At 42.8% G+C, this 18,702-nt stretch overlaps 1 protein-coding gene and 1 long non-coding RNA gene across 4 annotated transcripts in view; both read left to right on the forward strand.

Annotated features, from left to right (window-relative positions):
* The window catches only part of LOC128776120 (uncharacterized), a 29,606-nt gene extending 24,380 nt beyond the window's left edge, over positions 1–5,226 (forward strand). The window contains exons 3-4 of the long non-coding RNA XR_008421045.1: positions 3,325–3,452; positions 4,540–5,226. This is a non-coding gene — a long non-coding RNA (uncharacterized LOC128776120). The remainder of the gene's footprint in view (positions 1–3,324; positions 3,453–4,539) is intronic.
* An 11,046-nt stretch (positions 5,227–16,272) lies between these two features.
* TRPC6 (transient receptor potential cation channel subfamily C member 6) overlaps positions 16,273–18,702 on the forward strand; it is a 128,910-nt gene continuing 126,480 nt past the window's right edge. For 2 of the 3 annotated variants that reach the window (XM_053900597.1, XM_053900598.1), the window contains exon 1: positions 16,273–16,657. In XM_053900597.1, coding sequence (XP_053756572.1) covers positions 16,488–16,657 — 170 coding nt within the window. In that variant the 5' untranslated portion in view covers positions 16,273–16,487. The remainder of the gene's footprint in view (positions 16,658–18,702) is intronic. The other variant, XM_053900596.1, reaches the window with a different exon arrangement.

Raw genomic sequence — 18,702 nt, forward strand, 5'->3', positions numbered from 1 at the left:
ATTTATTTTATTTTATTTTATTTTATTTTATTTTATTTTATTATTTTATTTTATTTTTAATAAATTTTATTTTATTTTATTTTTTTAAAATTTACATCCAAATTAGCATATTCTCCAGCAATTTATTAACTACAGTTCCTGTTTTCCTATCTCAGTACTGGATCCCAGGGAGGTTTCTGCCCTGTCCACTTGTAATTCTCTGGACGTTTGCCCTATAACCTCTCTGCCTTTATGAATCTAAGAAGAATAATTGATGTTTCAGTTTTCTCAGTTTTTTACTTGTTAGGCTGAAGTGATAACTTCCAACACTTTTATGTGTTGGACCAGAAACTGAGAGTCTCAATACATTTAAAAAAACGAGAACTGTTTGGATTTGGATTTGAGGGGATAATCAGAGATATACAGACAGATAAAATTAAAAATAATTTTTCCCGGGGCGCCTGGGTGGCTCAGTCGGTTAAGCGGCCGACTTTGGCTCAGGTCATGATCTCGCGGTCCGTGAGTTCGAGCCCCGCATCAGGCTCTGTGCTGACAGCTTAGAGCCTGAAGCCTGTTTCGGATTCTGCGTCTCCCTCTCTCTCTGACCCTCCCCCGTTCATGCTCTATCTCTCTCTGTCTCAAAAATAAATAAACGTTAAAAAAAAAAAATTTTTTTTTAAAATAATTTTTCCCAAGCTGAAAAAAAAAACAAACATTTTTTTGATCTAACTTAAAATTAACTCCTAGAGTTGACTTCCCTATTTCCACTGCCTATAGCAAAAAGAGAGGACCCACTGGAGGAAATGTGTTATAAAAATAAACTTTCTCTGTGACTGACAGAAACTGAGTTATCTTTGGAATGTAAAGCCTTTTCAAATGTATTTCAGGAATATCTTGGTATTATTCAGCTGGGAAAAAACAAATTTTCTCTCTCCATAGTTCCCTCCAATTCCCAGGGGCCTTCTAGGGCAGAATCACAGACTAAAAATAGCTCAGACTAATTTAGGCTCACTTAGGCAAGCTATTTACTCTGTTGTACATAGTTTTTTTCCCCCTCTTCAAACATCTAGTCGTTCCATTAAGGCTCTGAAAACATCTACTTGGTCTGAACAAGACTGCTGCACTTACTGAGTCACTTCCTTGAAAGTAATTCTCAGAATTCAGCTTTTGTTGAGCATCTATTATTTGTCTCCAATTGTATTTTAATGCACACCATTGTTATGTTAAAACCATCAATCCTTTATCATGTGCCTGCTTACTAAACAACATATTCAATTATGCAAACACATTCTTAACATCTCAATATTTTGGTTCCAACTAAAGAAAATTAAATAATTTTACACATTTTTCCTGTCTTTAATTTCTGGTTTTATAGATCACTCTATATTGTGCATTTGAGTCCGTATGGTTCTGTGTTTTTCATTTCACAAATATACATTTATTAGAGTGAAGATGCCTCTTTCATTTTCTTCCTGGCACACTATGATGATCATTAATTCTTCATCCGTGCTTAGATTTCTTACTCATTATTTTTTCTGAGTTGTTCCTTCAAATTCTCCAAAACATTTCTTTTCTTTCTAATTCCTCATATAGCTTTTTAGGAAAATCCAGATTGTGATTCTCTCTGTGTGTGTGGGATAGCTGGAAAGATTAATGGCAAGTGTGTACTTTCCATGGTTAAGTACTTGCTGGTTAAAAACTCTCAATCACATCTTAAGTAACTATTCTCTCTCTTCTAGTAACTTCTTACTTCATCAGCCTTATCCCAACACATATGAGGTTCTGGTGCATTATGTTTTGCTAAATTGATAAATATTCAAGTGGTTGAATCCGTAAGATTCAAGGCATGCTTTTGAGGTGGCAGATAGCCCTCGAATACAAACCATATGCCAGTCACTATTCCAGGCACTAAAGATTCAGTGGTAAGATAGAAAAAGTCCCTGCACTCATGGATCTCATAATCCAGTCCGGAAGACAGCCAATCCCATGCTGTAAAGAAAACTGGGGAAATAGGTTAGAGAGATGTCTTGAATTTCTCTTTCACAGATGCACTATTTTAACTATTCAGGGAAGCCTTCCCTGATGAAATAACAAGCAGAGATGGGGATGAAGGCAAGAAGTGGGCTGTGCAGATATCTGCATGGGAGGGTTTCTCAAGGGGGAGGGAGCAGGAAGGACAAAGGCCCTGAGGCAGAAGCAGGTATGTTAGGGGAGGAGGAGAGGAAGTGGGAAGCATTTGCAGCTCTGAGGGAATCACATCTGCTAACACCCCACCCCAGCCAAAGGAAGTCTTCCTCAGGGTCAAAAGGCGAGGAAATCAACCACCTCTTCAGTGGGAGGCTCTGCAAAGTCACGTGGCAAACAGATGAGAAGCAGGTGAAAAATTGCACGGATCTTAGAAAATCTACCCACATCCAGAATTATTCACTTGGAATAAAAACCAAACACAGGAAATAAAGGGACAAGTGATCTTTTGAGTTTTCTCCTTGAAATTATTAATGCAGTAAATAACTTGTTTGATTTTTAAATATTAAGCCCCCCTTTTATTCATAGGATAAAGTCAAGTTTGCTCACAATGTACATGATTTTTAGGTATTTGTGTTTTTGGCTCGCTCACATGTGTCTGGACTTCTGGAGATCTGTGAGTGCACAGCAATGAAGGAGATTGACCTGTAGTTTTCTGTCTTACATTATCCAGGTTGTTCTGATATTAAGACTAGGCTGGTCCTGTAAACATAATTGGAAAACGTACCCTCTTTTACTTTCTGTGAATGAGTTAGTTTAAGACTAGATTCATTGCTTCTCAATATGCTTGGTAGAATTTTCCAGTGGAGTCATTTGGCACCATTTTCTTTATGAGACAGTTTTAAATGCTGATTCAATTTTTTGTAACATAGGACTGGTAAGAGTTCCTATTTCTTCTTGTGTTAGTTTTGATAAGATGCCCTTTTCTAGGAATTTTTTCAGCTTTCACACAGGCATAACCTTGTTTATAATATTTTCCCATGATTTCTTTTTTTTTTTTAATTTTTTTTTCAACGTTTTTTAATTTATTTTTGGGACAGAGAGAGACAGAGCATGAACGGGGGAGGGTCAGAGAGAGAGGGAGACACAGAATCGGAAACAGGCTCCAGGCTCCGAGCCATCAGCCCAGAGCCTGACGCGGGGCTCGAACTCACGGACGGCGAGATCGTGACCTGGCTGAAGTCGGACGCTTAACCGACTGCGCCACCCAGGCGCCCCTCCCATGATTTCTTAATATCTGTAAGATTGACACAGGGGAACCAAAGGGACCCCCTGAAAGACAAAGGTTTGTTAGTTTGTTTTTTCTTGCTCCTTTTCCAGGTTCTATTTTTGCCAGGACCTGTACCGCCACTCTACACATGCCTCGAATGCAAACAGTGCATGTCCTGCTTGTGAGGGACAAGGAGTTAATGATTCTGTAGAAGACGGCACATCTAAAGAAAGACCAGGTGAGAATGACCAGACAAAGCCATCGCATGCGTATTCCAGACCGCCAGAGCTAGACAACTCAACACCGAGACCCCCGGCTTCAGGTAGTAAGTGCCTTAGGAGGGATACCTGGACCTTGTCCTCGTGCTGACCGGATCCCGGGTGCCTGAGAGGACATGTGCGCCAGACTGTCATCAGTAAAGGTCCCAGGTCCTGAGCGAAGATGAGACTCCTGCTCCTTTCCTTTCTGAGTCCCCTTGATGGTCTGCCTGTACCTGCTCTCTTCTGTGTCTTCAACAGACACAGCTCTCACCTCCTGCTGGCTCACGTCTGATTTCCGTCCTGCATGCAGCCGGTCACCGTCTTGGCTGGTCCTGCAGGACCCCACCTCCTTGGGTCCTCAGACCATCCTGATGCTGCATCAAGATGTGCAGTGATATTTCCATTTGCAATTCTAGAAATTGCTTCCTTTTGCCTTTTCTCTTCTTTGTAAGCCTTACATTAGGTTTACCAATTTCATTAATTTAGAAAAACTGGATTTTTTAATTTTATATTTTTCATAATTGAATTTTATTCCTTTGTTTCCTGTTGTCATTATTTCTTTTCTTCTACATTCTTTGGGTTTACTTTGCTTTTGTTTTTATTACATCTTGAAATGGATGCCTTAGGTCACTAATTTTCACCACTCTGCTCATTACCACTTTTGGATTTAGAGATAAGTTCCATAAATTCTGCTTTAGTTTCATCCCTCAAGTTGCAGAACGTGTTTGTGTTTGTATGATAGGATGGGCTATTAATCTGGTATCAGCACAGTGAAGAGTTTTTCTTCACTCCCGTGTGAGTGTGTGGTGGGTTTCACTGACCCAGCTCCACTCAAGGAACCAGGCTCCTTCTGTCTCACAGTGACACCAAGCATCATGGACAGAGCTACTGTAGAAGAGACCTAATAGTAGGAGGGACTTGTGGCTAGGTCTACAGGTGGTATGTATCGTTCCCACCTCTATTCCATTGGTTAGTGTTTGGGTTACTATTGCTCTGTAACTAAGCACCCCAAAACTTAGTAGCATGAAGTAACCATTTTATTCCATTCACTAATTTTGTGATCAGGTATTCCGTAAGACTTGCTGGCTGGGAGTCACTTCAAGGCTAAGGGCTGAAATCGGGAATATCTTCACACATATGGCTGGCATTGGGACTTTTCACCAGAATACCTCCAGGGAGCCCTTCCCCATGGTCCATTCTTCACAGCACGGAGGCCTCGAGGTATATAGACTTCTAACCGACTCACTTCAAATACATGTGACCCAGGAGAACTAAATGGACACAGTGAGGCCTCTTGTATCTTGCCTTAGAGCTTAGGTGTCATTTTAATGGCCAAGAGTGAGTTGTTAGAGTTGATCCCAATTCAAGGCAAGGGGACGGAGATACCATCTATCAGTTGGAAGAGTGTCAGTTAATGTGCAAAAATGTTCAGAACTCCTCATAGCTAGTTACGTGGCTCCAACATAACTCACAAATGTTTTCTTATGCACTCAGAAAGAGGAAAATGAAACTGGGTTTGGTGAACATATTACAAGTAGATACAGCAGCATTTTTATCGTTTATTAAAAACCCTATTCTAATTTCCATTTTTAAATTTATTTTTGAGGTGGGGGGAACGGCAGAGAGAGGGAGAGAGACTCCCAAGCAGGATCCATGCTGTCAGTGCAGAGCCCCACACGGGGCTTGAACTCACAAACTGTGAGATCATGACCTGAGTCAAAATCAAGGGTCAGATGTGCAACCAACTGAGCCAGCCAGGCACCCCTCTAATTTTCATTATGAGTTTCTCTTTGCTATTTTAATATTACAGGTGTATTTATAAGGAGTGTCCTCTGTAGCTTGTCTAGCACAAACTTTTTTATGAATAACCAAATAACACAGAGTCTAGACTTTGTGGACCACATCTGGTCTTTGTCACACATTTGTCCTTAATTTCATTTTTTCACAACTCTTTTAAAATGTGAACGCCATTCTTACATCACATTTCATTCACAAACAGGCTACCGACAGTCTGGCTCAGTTTGCTTGTCCATCTGTAATGCGTTGTTATGTTTGATTACTAGGTCAAGTTTGCCAATCTATTCATATCTTTTATATCTTTCAGTAAAAACGATTTCCCGTATCACATATGAAAAGAGACATGTTAAAATCTCTGAGATGGTGGATTTCTGTTTGTAGATCTATTACTTTTTGTTTTATGCATTTTGAGGTCTTATTATTGAGAATTGTTATATGAGAAGTTACATCAGTAATATGTCCATGGAAAAATGACATTTATGCAAAAACAGTAATAAGGACCCTATGTATTATTATGTGGAAAAAACCCTCTAATGCATTCATGTTAATGCCAAACCCTCAACCAATTTCCTAAAATGTTACTAAAACACAGTAAAGAACTTATTCATAAGTATCTGTAGTCTTTATAAACTAACTTGTTAGGGTACAAAATGTTTGAAATATAACTTCCTAATCACCAGACACCTAATTTATTTGTTAACCAATATCTGCTTTGTATAAAGTAACATTTCTTTTAGCACCAAAAATATCTCACAACATTCCCTTTGTTGATGCTAAATGCTTTTCAAAACATCTACTTTAAGAGCACAAAAAGAATGTCATAGATCAGTATCTCTTGTGAACATTGGTGCAAATCCTAAATAAAATACTAGAGAGCAAAATCATACACCATATTTAGGAAGTAATATATAATGATCAATTGGGATTTATTCTGGTACTGCAAAATGGTCCAATAGTAAGATATCCATTCATATAATGGACCATATTAATAAATCTAAGAAGAAAAATCATATAATTATCTCCATAGTTGCTTAGAAAGCCTTTTTTAAAAAAAATTGAAAACTTCCAGAAAACAGGAATTGATGGATATTTTCTTACACACACACACACACACACACACACACTTCACACGCTTGTTTTTTTTAACACACTTGTTGTTTTTTTTTTAATGTTTATTTTTGAGAGACAGAGAGAGAGAGAGACAGAGAGCATGGGGGAGGGGCAGAGAGAAAGAGAGAAAGCGAGACAGAATCTGAAACAGGCTTTAGGCTCTGAGCTGTCAGCACAGAGCCTGACACGGGGCTTGAACCTCTGAACTGTGAGATCATGACCTGAGCCAAAGTCAGATGCTTAACCACTTAACCGACTGAGCCACCCAGGTGTTCCCTCCTCCACTTGTATGTAGTTAAATACCTGCATATATTTAGTCTACTATTTTAAAGTGCACTGGTCTCATTAACCAATGGGATTAGGCAACAGGAAATAGCTAGAGTCATAGGAATTTGAAAAAAAAAAAAAGAAAAGCTATCTCTAGTTCAAATGATATAATGGTATGGTTAGAAAATTCTAAATCATGTGTGATAAACTAAAACAATAAACGAGTTCAGGAAGGTATCCAGATGTAAAATGAACACAGAAATTAATGGATTTCTTGTCGACAAAATAACTGTTTAGATAATATAATGGAACATTAACCATATCTAAAATAGGGGGATAAAAATTTTTAAACCTAGGAATGTTCTTCACAAGAAAGAAAGTAACTTCAGGACAATTCTGCAAAACATAAGTAGACCTGAGCAAATAAAAAAGACATCCCTTGTATTTGGATATGATAACTCTGAATCACAAATACGTCAGGTTTGTTTGAATTAATTTATAAGTTTAATGTGAACTCAATAAAAATGCCAGAAAGTGTTATTTTTTGTTTGTTTGTTTGGATTTTTTTTTTTTTTTTGAGTTAGAAAAATTGATACCAAAGTTCATGTGGAAAAATAAGCATACAGGAATAGCTAGGGAAATAGAGAAGGGGAAAGCTAAGAGAGGTCGTATCTAAAATCCCTGGGACAGGGGCGAAGTTTTTAACAAATGCTGCTGGGGTGAGTGGATAGCCATGTGGAAGAAGAGAGGAGTGAATCCGTCTGTCTCCCCTTATGACAGCACAAACTCTAAAACGGAGCAGATACACAGATACAAAGATCAAATCATACACATGCTAAGAAGGGTTAACTTTCCCTGTGCCCACGCAATCCAACTATGACTCAAAGTCCAGATTTGATAAGATTTTAAAAAGCGGCACCACTGTCTTCTGGCCCTCGAGGGAGGAATCATGGGTTAATTGAACTGCTGTTTCCCTATGAATAACGGGTTATTTTCCACTGGCTTCCTTCAGGACCATCTGTCTTTGGTTTTTAGCAGTTCAACTACGATGTGTGCCTACTTCTATATCACAAATTAAATTTCTGTAAGCCTCAGGGCGTCTGGGTGGCTCAGTTGGTTGCACGTCTGACTTTGGTTCAGGTCATGATCTTGTGGTTTGTGAGTTCGAGGGGCAGCCCCTCATTGGGCTCTGCACTGACAGTTCGGAGCCGGGAGCCTGCTTCGGATTTTGTGTCTCCCTCTCTCTCTCTCTGCCCCTCTCCTGCTCACGCACTGTCTCTGTCTCTGTCTCTCTCTCAAAAATAAACAAACATTAAAAAACTTTTTTTTTCATTCTGTAACAACTATTAACTCTGGACAAGATACAAAAAACACACAAAGGCACTGAGGGTGAATGAATAATTTAGTCAGGATTTCTTGAGAGAAAACTTGGAAGAAGAGGCCCACATGGAGTAAGTTTTTCCCTTTTATAGCTTTTATTTGAGGACAGGCCAAGCAGCCACCAAGGACGGTGGGTAAACCCCGGCATCTAGCATGCTCACAGCCTGTGCAACAGAGCCCAGGATTCAGGGCAGTTTCAGCAGCTGGGAAGTGGAGGGAGATTCCTGAACGGGGAGCCAGGGTGGGGTGATTCCCAAGTTCTGTGAGTAAACTCTGACCAAGTCTTTGCTGACCCTGTGCTGTGCACATAAGGACCAGACACAAAGGGTTAAGTAAATGTGGAAGAACCGAACTGAGATTTGAACTGCCAAACAGGAGAAACAGCCTGCAATTTAATTTCAGTCAAATACATTGCTTTCAAGGCAAAAAATGTCAGACTTTTCTAGTCTGCAAAACATAATATTCCAGAGTTTTCCCAGGATACAATCCAAAATTAATTAACATGTAAACCATTACTTATTAGCAGTAATGGTCCAGATGTTGGGGTGAGCAAGCCAGGGATTCAAAGGGGCCGCTCCAGCTCCACACGGAGTGAGGGGAGATGTTGGTACTTGCGCTGGGGGTGATACAGCGTCTGAAATTTGAGAGTCGCTGCATGGCTTTCACAGAGGAATTCAGATGACGGAGGAAAAGAATAGAGAATATCTAATCTGAAGAAGAAACAAGACTGAAAGAAAATAAGCAGAGCTTTAGGAATCGCTGGGACGATATTGAGTAGAATAACTCACCTGCATCTGGAGTCAAGGAAGGAGAGGGGAGGATGGCTCAGAAAAAGGTATTTGAACACATGATCTCCCAAATTTTATCCAAGTATACTGAGGCACCATGTGTGTGTGTGTGTGTGTGTGTGTGTGTGTGTGTGTGTGTGTGTGGTATTCCTAGCCGATAAGTAGTACTTCAATCTAATGATGAAGAAATGTCAGACAAACCCAAACTGAGGGACATTCCACAGAAATAAATGACCTATGCCTTCGAAATGCCAATGCCATGGAGAAGACAAGCTGAGAAACTGTCCCAGATCAAAGGAGACTAAACAGACATGACACATAAATGCAGTGTGTGTGCCTGCCCTGGATCCTGGACCAAACAAAACTGCCAAAAAGGACATTCTCAGAATAATTTGCAAAAGCAGATTAAGATCAGAAGATTGACAAGGGAATGATATAATATTAAAATTTCTGGTCATGACAGCTGTATCTGAGTATCCTTGTTCTTAGGAAATTCACATTGAGATATTTTGGGGTATAGGGGTATGAAATCTTCAATTTCCTATCCAGTGGATGAGAAAAAATGTAATGGGATTGTAGAGCGATGATGATGTACCAAATCTGGAATATAAATAAAAATGTAATAATTGGTGAATATAGGTAAAAGATAAATGTGAGTTCTTTCCACTTTTTAGAAACTTTTCTATAACTTTTTATTTGAAATTATTTAAAAATTAAAACTTTAAAAGAGATAAGAAATCAAACCATACCTATCACAGCAAAACCAAATCCTGTCACAATAAACTTCCCTACTTCTCAAAAAAAATCTACTTGTGATTTTTGACAATGTCCCACCAATGGTATGTGAAATTGTATCAGTATACATAACACATAATTTTGTTAAAGACGAGGTGTTCACTCTAAGGAGGGCTTAGAAATACAAACGTCCCTAGCAAGTGCTGGCTGCCATTGGCTGTGTCCCAGCTCCACAAGGGAAGAGGCTGAGCTGTGAAGAGTATCACAAAGTCTGCAGATGTAACGAGAGCCCACAGTCCTCAGGTTTAGAGATTCCTCGGCAGTAAAGAGGCTGCTGCTTCTCATTCCCAAACAGGGAACCATGACGCTGTGACATTACTGAACCCACAGAGATGTATAACTGTGTCGTATACAATCACGGGTCAAATCCTAGGTGTGTACATCCCTGATGGATTTAGGGGGGGCAGGAGTGAGGGGTGAGGGGCTCCCCAACCGAAGCCTGAGGACTGCAGGGCTCTGCTCTTGGGAGGAGAGTGAGGAAGGAAGGGGGCAGGAGAGAATGGAATGAAATGTGGCCGAAATAAGAAACGCAGCCCCCAAAAACGTGTGTGTGATTACTGGCCCGTGAAGCTGATCGGAATCAAATGAGAAGACATTTTCTGAATTTTGAGAGGTGAGTTCTGCCAAAGGACCCATGAGCCACAGTAATGCTGGGACTTTCAACCCCGTCCTCTTTGCATGCCCTCCAGGGACACAGTGGTTTGGGTGGGTGGCCTTAGCACAATTCTCATTATATATATTACATTTAATACACTCAGATGTAAATCTTTGCTTTTATTAGTTCTTTTGGTGAATCCTTAGAATGGCATTCTCCACCTGAAGATTAAACATTAAAAAAGAAGTTCACCTGAATCTAGAGGTTTTACGGTTTTTAAAATTTAATGCATCCCATTATTTATATTCTTTTTTTTAATTCTATTTATTTACTTAGAGAGCAAGCACGAGCAGGGGAGGAGCAGAGAGAGGGGGGGCGGGGAGAGAGAATCCCAAGCAGGCTCTGCGCTGTTAGCACAGAGTCTGACGTGGGGCTTGAAATCATCAACTGCGAGATCATGACCTGACCCGAGATCAAGACTTGGACGCTCAACAAGTGAGTCTCCCAGGCACCCCTGGATCCCATTTCTTTTACGGCAGAGATGGACACAGAAATTTCCTTAATTCAATATGGATTCATTTCCCCCAGTGCGTTAAGATAGGTTCTACATCATACTATAAAATCTTTTGTATCCTGAAGTCTTTGACTGAACTTTCTATTCTAGTCTTTTAATGTTTCTATTTTGTGAATACCAAGCTATTTATTGTGGCTTTACTAAATCATTTAATGTTTTATACAGCAAGTTCCTTTCATTGCTTTTTAAAAATGAATTTACTTGCTTTTGTCACATTTATTCTTAGAAAAAATAAATGAGAGAAACCCCATCCACAGAGGGGAAATACTGAAAATACTACATCCTAAAGTCATCTACAAACTTAATTCCAGTCTCATCCAAGTATCAGTAAAATGTATAATTTATGTTCACTTTGACTCATTTTTTTTAAAGCTTTACAATTTTCTTTACATGGGTTTTGTAATTCTTGGTTAAATTTATTTCTATTTATTTTATATTTTGTAGCCTTTACTATGTTTTGACTGGCTATTGCTAGCATTAGGAAAACCACTGAATTTTCTGTTTTCCTTTATTCTCTAACATTGTTCCAAACACATCTCTTATTTCTCAGTTTTAATAGTTTTCAGTTAAAAATCTTAATTTTTTTTAACAATTACATCATCTGTCAACTAATAGGTTTATATTCGTCTTAAAACCTTTTATCTTATTTATTTATCACATTATATTTATCATATTGTAGAAGTTCCTAGTTAATGAGTAACAGTAATGTACAGTCAGATCTTTATCTTATTCCTTATGTTGATGGGAGCATCTCTAGTATATCTTCCTGTTGGTTTTATCTGAAATAGGTATTCTTCACCATGGTAATGATGTGTCTGTTACTCTTAGTGTACAAAGTTTTTTATTTTAAACATACATTAGGAGTAGATATTAGAATTTTATCAACTGTGAATTTTGGATCCATGAAAATGATTTTTAAATTTTGTACTTTTTCTTAAAGGATTTTAGTGGTTTTTTTTTTTTTAGTGTTTTTTTAATATACCACAGTTGGCATTCATTAACTTTAGCATACACTTAGCATATGTAGAAAATTGAGGTCCAGGCTGTATTTGAATACTTCCAGTGATAGGAAAATAACTACCTGTAAAGGAGCTCCATACGTTCTTTCAACGTTTTTTTTTTTTTTTTTTTTTTTTTCCCATATGTTCTTAATACATCTTTATTTACAGAACCTGGGTGACACTGACCCATAAATCAGCAGTCTTCTCAACAGTCTCCTGACTATGAACCACTCCTCTGTTACCTGGCTCATATTTTTAAATTTTGGTGCCAAATATATTACACGATGTCCTTGTTCAATAGTTTACTGAAAGCATTCCAAAAATTCTACCAAAGAAAAGTTAATTTAGTCCAACATGACTTGTTCTAAGTGAAACCATGGTAATCACAAGTGCTTACAAAATACCCATTGGGGGCACCTGGCTGACTCAGTTGGTTAGGCGTCCGACTCCTAATCTTGGATCATGTCATGATCTACAGTCATGGGATCAAGCTCAGAATCAGGCTCTGTGCTGACAGTGCAGAGCCTGCTTGGGATTCTCTCTCTCTCCCTCTGTCTCTGTCCTCTGCCACCTCCTGTACGCTCTCTCTTTTGCTTTAAAAATAAGTAAACACTAAAGAAAAAAACTTCATCCTTTATTTAAAAAAAATACCATATGGGGCACCTGAGTAGCTCAGTCGGTTAAGCCTCCGACTTCGGCTCAGGTCATGATCTCATGGTTTGTGAGTTCAAGCCCCACACTGGGCTTGCTGCTGTCAGTGTGGAGCCTGCTTGGGATACTCTGTCGCTCTCTCTCTCTGCCCTTCCCTCTCTCTCTCTTTCTCTTTCAAAAATAAACATAAAAAAATGCCTATATAGTAATGTTAGGATTCTGGACATCTATGTTAAGCTCAAATTAAAGCAAAAAAAAAAAAAACAGGTTGCTAATATTTCATATGTTCCTAACATTAATAAAGTTTTAGCTGTAGCAGGGATATTAATTTTTTTAAATGTTTATTTTTGAGCTACAGAGAGAGACATGGCATGAGTGGGGGAGGGGCAGAGAGCGAGGGAGACACAGAATCCGAAGCAGGCTCCAGGCTCTGAGCTGTCAGCACAGAGCCCCATGCGGGGCTCGAACTCACAGACCGCGAGATCATGACCTGAGCCAAAGTCGGACACTCAACCACCCAGGCACCCCTGCAGCAGAGACATTAAATGTAGTTATTATAATCCATTACTTTAAAAATTAAGATACAGAGGTTCAGAGATGTAGCACCTGTAATTATTTCACTCAAACGTTAATTTACACAAGGCCTTCACTGATAGAAGATCAGGCGTTTTGAAGTTTGTAGGGTGTTTTTGTTTTTCCCTCTGTGGATTCTACATAAGTTAGGAGTCAGAACTCAGGGTCTGCATACCTTAAATTATCCAGATGAATTGCTGACTCAACCATTACTTGTAGCAGTTGGCCAGCTAACCCCAAACTGCATTTCCCAGCAAAGCTCTGTGTCAGTGGCTTCCTCTCAGCCCCAGCACCTCATAATCTGCAGCCGCCCCAAGTCTTCCATGTGACCCCTTCCTAGCTTCTTCTCAAGTCATTAAGCATCTCATAATGTTTTCTCAGCCTTTTGTCCCTGATGCCAGAGGCAATTCTGTTTTCTTTCCCTTTGGGCTCTTAGCCTGTGACCCTCTAGAGGGCAACCCTTTTCTTATTCATTTTGCCTCCAGTGACTTGTCAAAATACTGTTATAATAATTATGCCAGATTTTAAAAAGTTAATCAATAATCAAACAGTGCAGATGTATGCAATGAGTTGACAGTCCTTTCTTAATGCATCCCTCCTGCCCCCATAGAGGTACAAAGCCCACCTTCATCCCCGTATCTTGGAGTTTCAACTGAATGTTCTGTTTTATCTCCGTACCATCAACATACTACATAAACACATGAAATTACATGATACTTTTTAACTGTGAGAATCCTAAATTCTTCACTCATCCGACAGGTTTTCACTTTGAGAACTATCGTTTATCATTCACCCAATTTTCTTCACTGGTATAGATCTACTCAACACTGCTGCACTTGATTAAAACATGTTAATTAGCTGAGAAGTTGTCTTGTCTTCTTGTTCCACCATGTTTTTTAATGTAATTGAAGAGACAAAACTTCATAGATAACCATACACACAGAAAGAGATAGATGAGCCCGCAGTAATTATATATCCATTTGCTGATAAATAAATGAAGCAGAAGGAGATCAAACGTCTTCTCTGCAATCGCAAACTTTCAGTTAGGGGATTGGTTAAAATAAAAACCCATGCTATCGGACTACTAATGTTAACTTCTTCCTAGTCCCTCGTGAAGCCCTTCGGAACCTCCCAATCCTGTGTGCACTGCCTTTCTCCACCTGTGAAGATGGGGATTTACTGGTCCAGTAGTCAGTGTTTGTCAAATAATAGGGAAAAGCATGTCTGTGTTGCAAAACAATAAACTGATGTCACATTGTAAGTTTAGGGTAATAATTTTTTCAGTGTGAAGGTTGGTACCTGAGAATGAAAAACAGTGTGATGAGAAAAGGCACAAACAGCTCAACTAACTGTAACAGCAGAGTAATTCTGTCCCAATTTTTTTTTTTTAAGTTAAAGACTAGTACTTCAACTAATGACATCGGTCTTCTCCAACTTTGTTTTGTCTCACAGACTTTGAGTCAGGTTGAAAACATGGGAATATTACTTCCCCCACTAAATTGTTTCCCACCCTTGATGTTTCTAAGCAGACTACCTTGGTGCTATTTAAATTAAACATTTATTAACTAATTCATTCAAGTATCAAAGCTGTTGAATTCTTACAGATGGTATTCACCATAAACAAACGCATTTCAAGCAGAGTGTCTTATTGCTATGTATAATCACCAGAAAACAATAAAAATTTTAAATCATAGCTCCATGATGTTGAGAGATCAAAAAGAGATTCTTAAATCAGGAACAATACACTTCAGAATGACGGAGGTTAGTTTTTCTGGGTAAAGGTGCTTTTAGTGGTCAAGAATGTTTTCTTATTTTCTTGGTCTACACTTTGTCCGTCCATCCATCCATCCCACATACCTGTGCCAAACACAGGCTGAGGCCTCGAGAGACACTGCTTCCCAGCCTCTCTGAGCTTTAGTTCCTAGTGTGCTGGCAGAGTCAGATATTCTGAATTTGTTATCTTTCCCCCTCGATCAAGCTGATTGCTTTTGCTCACGCTTCCAATATCCACTGCATTGCTTACCTGTTCGTGGGAAGTGAAGGTACCTTTCCTCTGGAATTTCAGACAGTCTGGCTGTCTTCAATCCAATTGTAATGGGCTTCTGATCTTTTCACGTCCGGCTCCTCGCCACGTCTCTTCACCTAACTGGCACCTCCTCAAAGAGGTGTCTTTTAACCACCTAACCTGAAATAGTCCCAGTTAGTATCACATCAACCTGTCTTATTTTCACGGAGGCTTTGTCTGGTACTTTTCATTTGCCTGTTTACTCTGTGTCCTTTTCTTCCATGAAAGCTCTTTGAAGGCAGAGAGGGCCCTTATCAGGCAAATTTACCTCTGAATCCTAAAATGGTGCTTGACACACAGCTGGCATTGATTAAATACTCATTGAATGAATGAGTCGATAGATTCCTAATTGACTACTGCTTGAACTACTACAGATAGGGATTCATCCTTACTGAGAAGCTTTCTCTCATCTGTGAAGATTAAATCAGAATTTAAAACTCAGCCTTAACATTAAAAACAGTTTAGAAATGTGGGGAACATCTGGCAGAGAAATAATTTCAGCATTTGCAGTTTTGGAAGGAAAGGTTTTCTCTGAAGTAAGCAGCTTGTTGTCCTCTTTATCATATCATCAGAAAATGCCTGCCTATTTTTGTTGGTTTGCTCAGGAACTGTGCACATCTGGTGTTGGGAACATGGAGCGTTGTTCATTTTAAAGTAAAGCGTTGCAGTAACTCCAGGGGTTGGGAATGGGAGAGAAAATGCCCTAAGAAAATGAAGACAATCTGGAGAAAGGAGAGGGTCTTGTCCTTTAAAAAAAAAAAAAAGTTCCTTTGGTTCTACAAGAAACTTACCTAAAGGAACTTCTAGAAAGTTGTCAATATGTATGATTTCTAAATAAGCGGACTTTTAGGGGGGAGAAAGAGAGAGAAAGGAAGGAAGGAAAGAAAAAAAAAGAGAAGGAAAGAAAGAAAAAGTCAAAGAAATAAAGAAGGAAGGGGGAAAGAAAAGACGGAAGGAAGGAAAGGGAAGGGAAGGAGGGAGAGAGGAACGAATGAAGGAGGGAAGAAGGAGGGAATGAAGGAGGGAGGGAGGAACGAATGAAGGAAAGCAGGCGGCAGGAGCACGCGGCTGTCCCGCCCCAACCCTCTCCAAGACCCGCGTTCGATCCCTTTAAAGGAGGGGGCGGCCCGGGGGACGCGGGCAAAGGGCGCAGGGCCGGGGGGCGGGCGGGCGTCCGGTCGGCATGGTAACTCGTGGGTCGGGCCCCGCGCCCGCCTCTGCTCGCTCCGCCCCCCCCAACCCCCCCGCGGGGCCCCCTCTCCGGCCGCTCTCCGGGCGGGGCCCCCGCTGCGCCCCCAGTGCTGACTCGCCCCCAGGCTGGCCTGGAGCCGCTGGCGGAGCTCGGAGCCGCGCAGCCCGCACGCCCCCCCTGCACTTGGTCCCCGCGGCGCCCCAGCCAGCGGGTCCCGGGCCGGCCATGAACCGGAGCCCCGCGTTCGCGCCCCGGAGGGCCGGGTCTCCCCGGAGGGCGGCTGGGGTCGGTGCACGGCGCCAGGAGAGCCGGGACTACCTGCTGCTGGACGCGGGGCCGGGGGACGGCGGCGGGGCTCAGCCCCCGCGGCCGGAGCCGGGTTACCACCACTGCGGGTGAGTGCTGGGGAGAAGGGTGCGGGGGGTGGCTACCGCCTCTCCTGTGAGTGCGAGGGATGTAGGGGTGCGGGGGGGGGGGGCTACCACCCCTCCTGTGAGTGCGGGGGGTGTAGAGGTGCGGGGGGGGCTACCACCCCTCCTGTGAGTGCGGGGGATGTAGGGGTGCGGGGGGGGCTACCACCCCTCCTGTGAGTGCGGGGGATGTAGGGGTGCGGGGGAGCTACCACCCCTCCTGTGAGTGCGGGGGGGTGTAGGGGTGCGGGGGGGCTACCACCCCTCCTTTGAGTGCGGTGTGGGGGTGCGGGGGGTTACCACCGCTGCGGGTGAGTGCTGGGGGGCTGTCGGGGGGGGGGGTTTGCGGGTGCGGGGGGCCTACGACCGCTGCGGGTGAGTGCGGGGGCAGGGGTGCGGGGGGCATCGAGGGGAGCTACCACCAATGCGAGTGAGTGCGGGAGGAGGGTGGGGGGGAGACCACCGCTGCGAGTGAGTGCGGGGGGGGGGGCAAGGGGGAGCTACCACCCGTCGTGTGAGTATGGGCAGGGGTCGCCAGGGGCGGGCGGGGGGAGGGCGCGTCGCTGTGTGTCCCCGGTGAGCGCTCGTGGGCATGTCGGCGGGACTGGGGGAGGAGCGCGACCCCGGGGCGCCCTGTCGGGCGGGTCACGGTCTGGACGGGAGACCGGGGTAGATTCGCGGCCGCTAGACTCGGTCCGCGGGGCGATGCCGGAACTCTTGGGATCTGCGGGGTCCCCGCCCGCCCCTGCCCTGCTCGCGGCCAGCTCGGTCAGCAGGCTGCCGGGCGAGCACAAGTTGGAAGGTATCCCTGCAGGAGTGGACCCGCCCGGCCCTGCCCCTCCTTTCCCCGGGTCGTCCAGCGCCCGACTCTAGGGCACCGACCCGCGGGCTCTCCCCGACCCCTTGGCACCCGGCTCCCACCGAGGGCGCGCAGGGGCGCGGACGTGCGGGGCGGGAGACTCGTCTGCGGTCGCGGTCCCGGCGAGGGGGTCGAGGTCGTCTGCAGCCAGCTCTGAGTAACGAGGGGATTTTACTTAAGAAACTGGAGGTTTTTCTGGGGGGAGGGGAGTGGAATGAGGGCCAAGCCCTCCCTCCCTCCCCAGCCACCCCGAGCGCACTTGTGCGGCCCAGATAGCGTTTCTGCTCCTGTCGCTTGGCTCCTTCTGGTTAGTGTGGCTTCCTGAAGCGTCACTTTCTTTCCGCACGCGGTTCCCGGGTTCCCAGCCGAGAGCCGTTCCGGGAGAGCTGTGTGTGCTGGGGGTGGGGGTGGGTCGTGGGGGTGGAGTTGGGGGTGGGGTCGTGGGGGCAGGCTCCCGGCAAACCCCTGTTATGGACCCGTGTCCTTTCAGTCTTGCTCAGGTCCGCCCAGAGCCCAGGCCTGGTGCCCTTCCCTTTCTCAGGAGAGGTGAGTCCCCGGAAACGGTGCATCTCATTTTTCCCAAGATAAAAGAAATAAGTTGGAACTGGTACCATTCGTCTATGTGCTGGACAATTTGAAAGCATTTACTGTTATCTTTTTTCCTTCTCCAAAAATTAAGATCTATTTCACATACCATGGAATTCACTCGTTTACATTGTACAGGTCAGTGGTTAATGCATCTGCAGAGCTGTGAAGAAACACCAGGAACATTTTCATCGTCCCCAAAAGAAGTCTTGTCCTTGACTTTAAATTAGAAAACACTTCTGTGTCTTATAGCACAGTGTCTCTCATGCTTTAATGGACATACGGATTTCCTGGGAATCTTGTTCAAATGCAGACTGTAACTCCAATAGGGCCTACGTGCAGCCCGATATTCTGCATTAACAGCGATCTCTGAGATGTGTTGAGGCTCCTGGTCCATGGACCACACTATGAGGAGCATGGGGATCTATGCCAAGAAAAACAACCAGGAAAAACAAATCGATCCTGGATATTCTGAATACAGCTATTTTCAAATTTGCTTTCAGGGTATATGTTTAAAACGTAAGTGATTTTTTTTTTTTTAATTGGCTTAGACTTGAGATCTACTAAGCCTGAGGGTTATATATTT

This window comes from Panthera pardus, unplaced genomic scaffold, assembly GCF_024362965.1.
Source record: "Panthera pardus isolate Hobbes unplaced genomic scaffold, ASM2436296v1 HiC_scaffold_12, whole genome shotgun sequence".
Taxonomy (NCBI): Eukaryota; Metazoa; Chordata; class Mammalia; order Carnivora; family Felidae; genus Panthera; species Panthera pardus.